At 34.3% G+C, this 12,854-nt stretch overlaps 1 protein-coding gene and 1 non-coding gene across 5 annotated transcripts in view; one reads left to right on the plus strand and one right to left on the minus strand.

The window, feature by feature from the left end:
• The first annotated feature begins 9 nt into the window (after positions 1-9).
• LOC111416192 (ankyrin repeat and SAM domain-containing protein 1A-like) overlaps positions 10-12,854 on the plus strand; it is a 45,931-nt gene continuing 33,086 nt past the window's right edge. For all 4 annotated transcript variants that reach the window (XM_071200683.1, XM_071200684.1, XM_071200686.1 and 1 more), the window contains exons 1-5: positions 10-295; positions 11,213-11,293; positions 11,349-11,502; positions 11,962-12,107; positions 12,210-12,329. In XM_071200683.1, the coding sequence (XP_071056784.1) occupies positions 192-295; positions 11,213-11,293; positions 11,349-11,502; positions 11,962-12,107; positions 12,210-12,329 (605 nt within the window). In that variant the 5' untranslated portion in view covers positions 10-191. The remainder of the gene's footprint in view (positions 296-11,212; positions 11,294-11,348; positions 11,503-11,961; positions 12,108-12,209; positions 12,330-12,854) is intronic.
• Positions 10,799-10,880, minus strand: TRNAS-AGA (transfer RNA serine (anticodon AGA)). The gene has a single exon. It is a non-coding gene; the product is annotated as a tRNA-Ser (tRNA).

Below are 12,854 nucleotides of genomic sequence, written 5' to 3' on the forward strand. Positions count from 1 at the left end.
CTAGAAAGCAGTAGATGCGTTTACCGTCATGGCCACGGGACGATCAATGAACGGTCGGTAATAGTAAATAGTAGTGTGCGCGTAAAAAATCCTTCTTCTGATGGTTTTTTAAAAAGTTTATTGTAAAGATGGTTTGAGTGGTATTAAAAGCGGTGTCGAGTCTCCGTGTTCGGATAAAAAAAAATTCAAAAATGGGGAAAGATCAGGATTTATTAGAAGCTGCGAGAAATGGAAACGTTGCCGTTGTTGAGAAGATATTGGGCCAAAGGGCCAAGAGGAGTGGTCCATTGGCAAGGTGGGTGTTAGTACAAATCAGCTGTGAATTAAAAAAGGATTTTCGAAAACAGCACACTCGTTAAATGGGTTAGGTTATAAAGATATTTTTTTATTAATCGCACAATATTCGATGTTTATAGGTTAATTATTGCGTACGTAAACAATTGAAACATATCTTTTTGTTTTAAAAGTTGACTCATTTGTTTTTTAAATTAACCACAGCCATATGTGATTCATCTAAACGTTCGTTTATAATTGACCAAATGAATTAATTTAAAATATATATGTGACCTTTAAATGTGATTTGTTATTAATAAGGAAGGAAATTCTAAATTGATTAACCACAAAACAACAAATTTTAATCTATATATGTATAATAATATAACAATGATAAGGCTCTTATCTTTATTATGCAATTTTTTGTATTTCCTCTTTTATCTTATTTTTATTTTTCCTTATATACAGGGGTACCTATAGAAATTACCCAAAAAAATTATAATATGTACTAATAAAAATTAATGTGAATTTATTTTTGTATTAAATTTAAGTTGGTATTATTTCCATATGACAATTATGGTGAAAAAATTTTGACTTATATAAGATATATTTTACCTTAATAAAATTTTGTTGTAGCGCGTTCAGAAAAACCAGTTTACCTGCGATGATTCACAAACACTTCAACTTTCCAACCTTGATGGTATAAGATGTAAAGATTTAATTAAAAATCACTTTTTATGACTGCTAAGGTTGCAACGAGGTTGTATTTAAAATGAAAAGTACTTTAAAGAGTTTCAAATTTTTTTAAATTTCTAACGGTGCAATGTAAAAAATAAATTATTATTAATTTAGGGATTCTTCTGCGCATGTGGACTACCGTAACGAAACTGGCAGTTAACCATTAACGGGGTTTATATGAAGGGTTTATTGCCTAAAGTTCATAACCCACTAAACTAAACTTTTCACAATATCAGCTTTCAAATGAAAAAGTTACAATTTGTGTGATTTGTAGAACGTAATAGTGTTGGAAAAGTCTATTAAAGTATGTATTTCGAAAAACTGCTATTAATAAAAAAAATGAGTCAAATATAAAATAGAATAATTTTACTCAAAAAATGGAGCAAATATTTTTTTTTCATTTTCGAGAAAAAGGGGTGTTCTCACCTGGAGACAGTTGGCAGTTGAAGTATGATTTCAGCAAAACAGTTGCGTTCAACGCGAAGTGTGTTTGTGCACAATTCACATCTTCAGCGACCTTAACCGACCCATACACTGTGATGCAAAACTGTCACATTTGCACGCAGTGTAGATAGATAGCTTTTTCCTAGTCAGATACTGTCTGCCTAGGCAAATAGTAGTTCGTTACAGTTTTATCATTAAATGGCTAGGCAAATACTACGCTTACTTAGTTATTACCTCTCTACGCTTGTTTTAGGCAAATACCATTTTTTCGATACTACAATGCGAGTAGGTACCTGTTCTCAATAAAATAAAGTAGTTCCTATCGTTAACAACCTACTTTTCTTAAATTAAAGTCACTAATGAGTGTCAAACGAGTCAAATTATTTGCGTATCATTTTTAAAAAATGCATAACAGTTTCATATACTATTATTAAGTTTAAGAAAAATACAAACGATTTATTTCTTGAAGACAAATACTAAATACAAATATTTACTTGTTTTAACAATTGTTGCTGGAATGGCATCTACTATAGCACATCATTTTTGTACTGCACTGATATTTCGAAGGCTGGCACTGGCATTTTGACATCCCTTGCCCAGAAAACAGTGACTGTGAAGTGCAGGCCTCTCTTAAAGAAATAAAGCATTCTTGGGGTTGGGTTGGGTTGGTTTAGATAAGTCTTATCACTTTACTTGATGACGTTCCGTTGGAAACACGCCGTGAGTTATCGTTCATATAGGAAGATGCTCCACCACATTTCATCCTTGTTGCTAAGGAGTACATAAATAATACTTTTCTGAATCATTGGGTTGGCAGAGGTGGGCAAGTTGTGTGGCACCTACATTCTCCGCATTGCAATCCGATAATTTTTTTTATACATGTGAAGTTTTCACCGATTCTACTTTAGAAGATCTACGCGACCGAATCAGTCATAGTTTTCGTGTGCTCCGAGATAGCCCCGGAATTCTTGAGCGAGTTCAACAATTAATGATGCCAAGTCTGTATTGCTGACGAAGAAGGACATTTTGAGCACTTACTCTAACGTCTACACTTACCATAACACTTACCACTTACCATAACAAAATCCTAAATAAACGATGTGAAATTTGTTTGTTGTTTTAATAAAAATTTTTACCGATTAATCACAATTTTGGAATTCGTGTGTAACTTTTAAGGAAGCATTTCTAGACACATGTTTCGTCATGCAATTCAGATACTCTGTATAGAGGCCGTAGGAATAGTACGTTGGTGTAATATTCAAAAGCAAAAGGCGAATTTCCATATGTGTGGATATGGTGTGGACCAAATGGATCAATGTGTTTGGTCATGCAATTCAGATACTCTCTGTATATAGAGGCCGTAGGAATAGTACGTTGGTGTAATATTCAAAAGCAAAAGGCGAATTTCGATATGTGTGGATATGGTGTGGATCAAATGGATCAATGTGTTAGTCTATGTAGCCTATATAGTGTCCAGTAGAGGAAAAAAGTGGTGGTAGCCAATCATTACATTATGTTTGGATTTAGCAGTTAGTAATGCTTGATGGCTACGCGTTTTATTACGCAAAGGTTATAATAAATCTCCAATGAACAATTGTCATTCAGAGTGGACATTGCACGGACGTATCTAAAACCTACTACATCGCGACAACCTCGCTTTTCACTAGCAGTGATTGAACGCTTGACAAACCAATTGCGAAATTGGATTGACGGAAATGATGTTTCACGGAAACCAGTTTTTAACCAGTCACCAGTCGATTCGCATGTCGGATCGCCTACAGATTTAAGTTGGTCATCTACCGAATCACTTGGCATGTAGGAAAGTCCTCGTATTTTCATAAAGTTAAGCTAAAACAGCGAACTTCCCGCACTCCATTCCAAAAGCACATTCAGCTGTTTTCGTTCTTCGACTCAATGTATAATTGAATCTTCTTTTCATGTTATTCAATATCCTTGACGCGTAGGGTTTCATCAGATATCGTGTCAACAGTAATAGGAAAAGGGACTATCATTTGCATAGTATTTTAGTGAAGGGGAAGGGATTCCAAGTCCATCATTTTGAATCCAATATTTCATTGCTGATGCGCAAAATATGTCCCCATCACTGTTTGTTCCAGCATAAACTATTTCAAACCTTGTAAAAGTACCATCGACATCGCAGCAAGGCATTAGTATTATTGAATGAAATGGTTTGTAGTTGAAATTGGTAGAACCAGTGTTGAGAAATTTCTCTATACGCACATGTTTTCCATCAATGGCACCTATGTAGTTCTCTAGATTTCAGAGGGAATCTGCATCCATGACTAAACTGAATAAACTAAAATGTATCAAACAGGTTTTGATAGCTGATGAGTAGCTTCGTGTGTGGAGCCTGGTCACTAATTTGGATCATTAACCAGTTACTGACTCATGTAACGGGTTAGTGATCCAAGTTTAGTTCCTTTTCACTAGTTTCGGATGCAGATCGCCTAAAGGGGCTCATACACAGTGATGCAAAACTGAAACATGTTTGCATGTGAGCAAATGTGAAACGATCCAAATTTACATGTCAGTTTTAGTACTACTTTCATAGTCAGTTGCGACTGAAAGGTGCTTGTTAACTATAATGAATGTAATACGGCAACATGATTTATATTTAATTGCTATTGCTATCGCAATAGTAGTGAAGAAGAAGGAAAGGATGAGATCAAAATGGGTAAAATATTGACTGAAAAACCGAAAACAGTATTTTCACACGAATTTACTGTAGGAATTATTTGCGCATGGATGCAATAAATGTCCGACAACGTTTAAGGTACTTTATTAATGATGGGCGCCTGCCTTGGCAACATGATCGTGTTACATATCAAGAAGAACGGAAATGTTAATTTTGAAAATGCACTTACACGACACTGTTTCGTTATCATGCATAGTGTCTTTATGTATCTTAACTAGTGGTGGAACGGATATTCGGTATCCTTCCATTTTTTAAATCCGGCCGGATACCCGATAGTTAACACGTATCCGGCTTTGGCCGGATATTAAAAACCTATTACTTAGTACTCCACCATTCACAGGAATTAGTATTTCTTTTAGGTGTGGGACACTGTAGATAATAATCAAGTTCAACCCCAATAGGACTTTTTTCATTTAATACAACTTTATTAATATCAGATTTGTCTTTAGCTACCTCATTGTAACAATCCCAATACGATATATAAAATCTCTTGTTGCAGTTTCGTATAGTTTCCATAATGGCCGGATAGATATGCCGGATAACCGGATATCCGGCCGCGGGAATGCCGAATATCCGGTATCCGGCTTTTCGCAAAATCACTATTTGATATTTTCTTAAAAACTTCCACTAGCAGCTGGTAACTCTCATCCTTTTTATTTTTATCCATATATTCACTACTTTTCACTTTCCAAAGTCAAGAAGTACTTTTCACTTCTTTAGTATATACTTATAAATTCACACCATAGCCTCTTCTTAATTACGAACAGCCATTTCGTAAACAAACTTGAATAATACGCTTGCGAAGATCAATTTAAAACTGAGAAGAATGACATGAACTGTCTCTACGCGTACAAGCTTGCACACGACGGGCCGTGCAAAATCAAGCTCAGCCAGATCTTATCGTTCCATGTCTAGACCTGACAACGCCATCAGTTTTGGGGCATAGACGATTACATTTGCTCGTGTGTATTAGAGTCGCAGGCTTGGGCCAAATGGTTGTTTCAGGTAAATAGCTTTTTCGTAGTCAGTTACTATCTGCCTAGGCAAATAGTCTTTTTCTATTTATTTCAGTCTAAATTCTAGGTTCTTTCCTAGGCAAATAGCATATGGCTAAAATATTTTCAGGCAAATAGCTCTCAGAAATATAATAAGGCCGACTTTTACCACCTCTTGATGAATTTATCCGATAGATAAATTATCGCTCTTAGCCAATGAGAGCTCTTAAAACCGCTGTAACCATGGTAATTATCCCTTAGATAGTTTATCAGGAGGATGGTAAAAGTGATTTCATTGATTGATACTGAATTATTTCCAGACACTAGTTTATTAATAATATGTTTATTTAAGTGTCCTTGATCATTTCGGAAAAGTAGAAATAGTTATTCTGCGACTTCTGTAGATGTTCTTTAAATCTTTTTTGACTGTGGTTATCTCTGATGTGTTCTCCTGCAGTTTGAGCTCACTGTTTTTTTTCTGACAAACCTGTTCATCCTGCCACGATAAGATTTAACGCCTTGAACACTTATAAATTTAGTCTTAGAAAGCCTGATGTGATAGAGGCCTAGATTCTTATCTTATTTATTTTTTATGATAGGAGCGTTTGTTAGGTGATAACTAATACACCAAGATTTCTCTAAATATTCATCTCAGATCTTTCATCAAGATTTTGAAGTTAGTACCGGCGAAGTTTCACAGCTACTATATACTTTGCTTGGAATGTTATTTACTTCCCATGAACTTGTCTTGGATTCCTTTTGAAAATATAATGCAATAAGGTGATAAGTCCACTTAATAGGTTAAAAAAGCTAGTTCTAAAACATGACATATCACAAAACTCTGCTTCAAGATCAGATGGTATCTAATCTTTTATCACATGATTCACTAATATCATCGCCAAGTTCACTGATTTGCTTTATCGCATCACCTGTTGCAAGCATGCTGTCCATTTTGGTGGCATGTCACGTTCTAACCTACAGATGTTAACGTTGTAGTGTTAATGCAATAACGATATTATTGAATTAGTAGTTTCATCTGTACGAATAACTTTGTACAAATTTTTATACAACTTTTTTATCACACTATTGCATGATTGATTAGAAAACATGTCATGTTCTAGCAATAAACCCTTCATTATATTTGTTTCACTACTATTTGAAATATGGGTCGGGTTGGGTTGATCATATTACTCCTCTTGTCTGTTGTTTATTTTAGTTGGTGGTTGCTCTGCGTTATTAAGAACCTCTTTTATTATATTTTTGAGATACCTTTGTACATTGGGCATTAAAACTTTTTTAAACACTTCATCATGTGGCACGGAAACTTCTTTGAAAAATGGAAGCGAGTTAGTTATAGGAACTAATTCATTTTCAAAATTGCTATATATTTATAAATATTACACGTACTGGTATGAGTGATATATGAAAATAACCACGAATTTAGTGTGTTTAGACTGTGTGGACTAGGTACGACTCAGAAATAAGAAGAATTTTTTGTATGATAGGATATGTGAGATTTTCATCAGTTACAGCAGTGTATGCTTTGAGATGAGAGTACGGTAAAGAACCATCTTGTAAAAGCATTTTGCGGTGGTGTTGGCGGTTTAAGGTCACCAGTTTGGTAACGGTGAAAGCATTGGTCGAGTAAAATAGCTGAACTACATAACGGGGAGAGTGATGAATAGTTTCATACGTTGTCCATAGAAATCAACCTCGCAGCAGACTTGAAATATTTCAGCAAATGTCGAATGTTTTGCGACGATGTTATATTTCAAATCGTACTATGTGCAGCTCCTACAACAATATTTCATGCCTTTAATATATCTTTACATTACTTATCATCACTGTTATTGGAAATAAATACTTCCTACACGCAGAACTTGTAGTCATATTAGTAGAAATATGTGCTGGAATACCGTCCACTTTAAATTTTTCCTCTCACCTTTGTAACTGCTAATATCAAAAAAGTATATTAATGTCAACACCCTATCCATAAAGCGAAAGGAAGTTTTGTAGCACAGTTCAGCGCCATATTTCGAAGAAATATAAATTTAGGTAATTTGTTTTTACACAATGCATTGCATATTGCAAGTGGTTCGTTAATACCTTTTTTGGGCTCCATAACCCTGTCTTAAGATCAACATTCTTCTCCTTTACTTTATTCCCCTTCTGTAACTTACCGGCGCTTATTTCGGTGACCTTGTCTTAAAAATCTGTAATCCTACTACAGAAAGAAAAGAATGGAGAAATTCATCATAGTTGATGTATTAGCCCTTTATTTCAGATAAATTTTCTACGAGAAGAACTTATATCCCATCGGTAGATTTAAGATTCTTAGTGGGGGCATAATTGCAGCTATTTGTAACCTATTTCGAAATGTTGAATCTCCGAAAGCTTGGACAAAGGGAGGGAATCGCATCAATAATATTTGGTTTATCTAAGCGAGTATGACTAGAGAATTTACGAGATCTCTATGCACGATTTCGGTTAAGTCACCTTTCCAAGCCAGTGAATGAGATTGGATAATAAGGTTTGTTACAACGTATAAAGTGTATTCGCGTAGGTACGTAGGTACCCTCGATATAATTGTGTGATACCTCAAGCCGACATGGACTTAAAATTAATCAGAAAAAATCAAACGTTATTATGTTTGGTCCTCAGAAACAAAAACAAAAAGTCATTAATGACTTACAAATTTGTGTAAATAACGAATTACTACGTATTTGAAAAATAGTAAAAAACTTAGGCTTTTTAATCGATGAGGGCCTTACTTTTAATGGATACGTCAATAAATGCGTGCAAAGAGCTTACAGCTTAGCCCTAGAATTAATTATACTAACAGAGCCTTTGTTAATCGTAGTGCAAAAGTGCGCCTAAAAAAAAAGTTTAGTACTATCTATGTTTAATTATGGCGATGCATTGTATGCACCCTTTCTATCTTATGCATTGAAGAGGAAAATTCAAAAGGTGCAAAACACCTATATCAGACTAATTTTTGGGTTGCATCGCAGAGATCATGTCAGCTGTAAGCTGCCGGTTTTAAAGTGGTTGAACATGCAGGGGAGAAGAATGTTGCATGCTGTAGGTTTTTACCATAAATTACTCACTCTACATAAACCAGCGTATCTTGTAAAAAAGTTGTCTTTTCGGGGTGACGTGCACTCGGTTAATGTGAGGTTTAAGGGAAAACTATCTCCACCAATATTCCACACTATGAGTTTTAAAAAATGCTTCTCATACTAGATATGCAAAGTAATTAATGAGTTCCCTTCTGGTTGCGCAGTGACAGAGTGTGAGTCTGCCGCCACCGCCAGGAGGCGCTATGCTGATTTTCTGTTTGGGCAGCAGTGTTCGCAATACCTGTAAATCTCTTAATAGTCACAGCTCTTTGCTTTTGCGTTTGAATGTTTTTGTAATCTTTTTGTTGTACCTAAATTTGTTATGGTATCGATAACGACTTGTTGTGGCCTTTGGCCTATTCCACTTTTTGTCTAATGAAGTGGTATCTATGTTTTAACGTGGACAATGTGCTTTGATGTTGAATAGTTGATTTTAAAATTACAAACATATATCGGTTCATAGCATTTTTCTTTGCTGTACGACTTCTAAAACTCGTCCTCTATTGTGAACGATCTTGGCAATCTGTATCTGTGAGGTTTATCTCACTTATGTCCTTCGTAATTCCGTTGCCCCACGACTTCCTACGTGTTCCTTTCTTGTTTCCTTCATTATTTTCGCATCCATTTTAATGCTATCTTTGGAAATGTTCTCTAAGGCATTCGTTTTAGGTGATACCATATCAGCAGTTTTTTCGCAATATCTTCTAATTGTTTCCTTGAGATTCCGTCTAATCTTCTAACGACGTCCATTTTGACTGCTCTTATTCTATTTTTTCGGCCTCTATTAACTTCCACGCGGCTGCTCCGTAAAATGTTATATATTTTTCAATAGAATTATATAAATTTAGTTTTCACTGTCATAAACGGTTTCTTTGTTGTTTAATTATATTCCAAGATATTTATATTTATCACATTGCTCGATTTTTTCGTTATAGGATATCTCCAAATCGTCTACGTTATTCCCCATACACATATATCTGGCTTTTATTATATTTATTGATATGCCCCATTTTTCGCATTCTTCTTTGATCTTTCGAGTCAGATATTCAATATCACTTTTGTCTTGGGCAATGATGGTCATCTGCAAATTGGAGAGTGAGTACTGAGGTATCATTTAACTTCTTCTACACTTCTTCTTCCAATTGTTTAATAAATATTTTATGTATATTTTGAAAACGCTCGGTGAGACATAACATCCCTATCTGAGCCCTATCTTGAGAGAAGAATCCTGAGATGCTCTATTTCTGGTTTTTTATCTTTGTTTTGCAAAACATTACAAAAATTCATGAACTTATTTGCACAAAAGCTGCAACAATGTGTACAATGTTTTAAATAATATGAGCATTTTTTTAAATAAGTTTCAAAGTTGAGTAGTTGATTAAAAATATTGAAATACTTTTGCATTACACCTTACCAAATTTCAATTCGAAGTTCACTGCGGTATGTAAAGTGTATTAATAAATTCCGAGGTTATTGGAATTTCAAATCGATTTAATTTTGAAGTCACCGTATTTCCGTCCTCTTTACTTACACGATATACGAAAAAAAAATCCTTGGTTATTTCACATTTTTAATAAGTTTTTCTCTTATATTTGTAAATTTCGAGATGAATGGTTTTTTAATCGTCTTTTCATATTAAAACGGAAAGAAAATTTCTTATACCGCAAAATTCATAAATATTTGAAAGAAATTAATGTTCAAACAGAAGAACAACAAAGAACATAATGTCGTTGCAATCAAATCGATTGGAAACTTTGATCACGTCTCTATTGAGTATATTAGAGAGTGATCTCTAATGGTATGAAACAATTTATAGTCTTATATTTAAGTTTTAGTTGATTTATAAAAAATCTTAATAGGCATTTTTAGTTCGAAATAAATGAATACTTATTTTTGAAACACTCCTGCATGTTAATATAGGTCAAGTGTTCTTCCAGCTAAAATAGGTTATCTCTAAAAAGTGGAATTCTTGGGATCGATGCGAAAATCCAGAAAATTTATAGTCACTACTTGGAATTTGAGTAATGTTGTTTTATATTATCATGGATTACTTTTAAAGCGTTCAATACAAACAATTAAATCTTATCTATTAATCTTATAATGATAATAAAAATGTGCACAAGGTACTCAAGAATTTTTAAATTCTAATTTTGAACACACTAATTTTGTTGCTGTATTTTTCGTCTAAATATTTTGATATACAGGATGCCCATTATGTATCTTTACGTCATCGTAAAGAGAAAACTAATCTCTATCAAATGAGCCTAACGAAAGGGTACATTGCCATTTAAAAAACTTCAAGTGTTATTCGTTGCTCATTTGTTTTCTGAAATAAAAACAATTGAATGCTGTCTTATTATGGCAAATAAAATATTAAATAACTATTGCATAAAATGTTTTTTATAAGATATATACTATATTCCATACATAATGGGCATCCTGTATAAGTATTACATTGTTAGTGCGTATTATTTATTAAATTCTGCAAAAAAACTTGTATATACAGTATACATCGCAGTCAGTAGGATTCGAACCTACGCTCCCAGAGGGAATCTGATTTCTAGTCAGACGCCTTAACCGCTCGGCCATGACTGCTACATGTAAAATATATCAGAATATAGTTCTCCAGAAATTAACAACCTACATATTTTCAAAGAAAACTTCATTTTACAATCATAAAATAATCACCGCGTTTAACTAACAACGTTTATTAGAACTTTACGTGTTAAAGTTTCCTCCTCAAACTAGAAAACAATTTGAATTACCAATTTCAAAGAGAAAATGTATTCCTAACGTGTATTTAAAGAGTAATCACTTTCACAAGTTACTTTTAACACAACTTTCACGTACGCGTCGTAATTGAAAAATCACGTTTGAATCATCGTTTGTAACGATTTATTTGCAATCATTCTTTTGATTTATTTTAGTTTAAGAAGAGGACCTGGCGCTAACGTCCAAGATAGCAGCGGTTATACATCTTTACATCACGCAGCATTAAATGGGCATAGGTATATAAATAAAATAAATATAAAAACTTTAATATCACTATTTTATGTGTTACAGAGAAATTGTTAGACTCCTTTTAGAACATGATGCATCAATAAACATCGTCGATAGTAAAGGATCAACGCCTTTACATCTTGCCGCTTGGTCCGGAAATGCAGATATCGCCCGTATGTTATTGAAAGGGCCATCTTTGTGCAACGTCAACTCAACGGTGAGTACCAAAATTAACGGTTTTATTATTTACGGGTTTACTTTATTGCTTTCTCCGAATTGTTTGTTTCCGATCTTGTCGTTGAGAATAAAGAGCTTCATAAATCCGTCAAAGTCACTTTAAGAACCCGCCGAATGTAGGGGGAGGTCGAGATGTACACGAGATGTATACGAGGGGGTGGAATTTGGCTTTTAATTAAGACCTAGAGACCGACCCGTGGGTCCTTGACGATTCCTGTCGCCACCCCTGTCGTCAAAGGTCATCTCGAGTACTCGCCGACCAATTGACAAATGGTCTTTGCGCTGTGGGGTCTCAATGGTCGTGATTAATTCCGAATCTAAATGGACACTCCAAATTTACTCTTGAAAATTGATTTTTCTCTTCGTCCTCTTTTATTTGAACCGACATCACTGTTTAAAATGCGTTTTTTAGATTAGCCTTTTTTGTAATTGTTTCTAGACTAAAGATGATGAGACAGCTCTTCATTGTGCGGCCCAGTACGGTCACACTGACGTTGTAAAGTTACTTTTGGAGTACGGTTGCGACCCGAGCATATGTAATAAAAGGGGCGAAACGGCATTGGACTTAGCCGCTCAGTATGGAAGGTAAGGGAAGAAATTAAATTCCCGGGTAATGTACCGAGAGACGTTTTACTACTAGACTATTCTCTATTCTCTTTGTTTTCGGTGTCTTTTTCTAACAACCAGATTGGAATCCGTTGAACTACTGGTGAGGACACATCCTAGTTCCATACAGCAAATGGAACGTCCACACGGTCGGATGTTTTCTCATACACCTTTACATTTAGCTAGTAGAAATGGACACAAGTAAGTAGATAATACGTTTTTAATAGAATACTGTTGTCAGTGAAATATATTTGAGTATCGTATTTTATTCATGAGTTATTTAAATTTATGTAGACATAAGTTTTACAGTTTAATGAAGATTATAGAATGAGCTTTACATTAACAGGTTTAGTGAGTAATTGAATACTTTATTCCGTGTATATATAAAATAACTTGGCAATAATAAGTAGACATTAATTTGAAACATCATTGTGCAATCTAACAACTGAATTTGCATTCTGACAGTACCGTTCGTGTTTATCAGAACCGAATTAATAAATCCGACATAAAACTTACATATAATTTATGCCTACTTAATTTATGCATGTGTTTCAAATTCACATTTAATATAATAACATTGCAAACACTATGAGCACTGTTTTTCTATTTAATCTTATTTTATTAGTAGTAAAGTGTAAACAAGGTTATTCGTCTGTTACGATGAATTGTGAAACTGAAAATTTATTTCGGCGAAAATTACTTAAGCTTCACATTCACTTGGACCGG

Source organism: Onthophagus taurus, chromosome 11, assembly GCF_036711975.1.
Source record: "Onthophagus taurus isolate NC chromosome 11, IU_Otau_3.0, whole genome shotgun sequence".
Classification (NCBI taxonomy): Eukaryota; Metazoa; Arthropoda; class Insecta; order Coleoptera; family Scarabaeidae; genus Onthophagus; species Onthophagus taurus.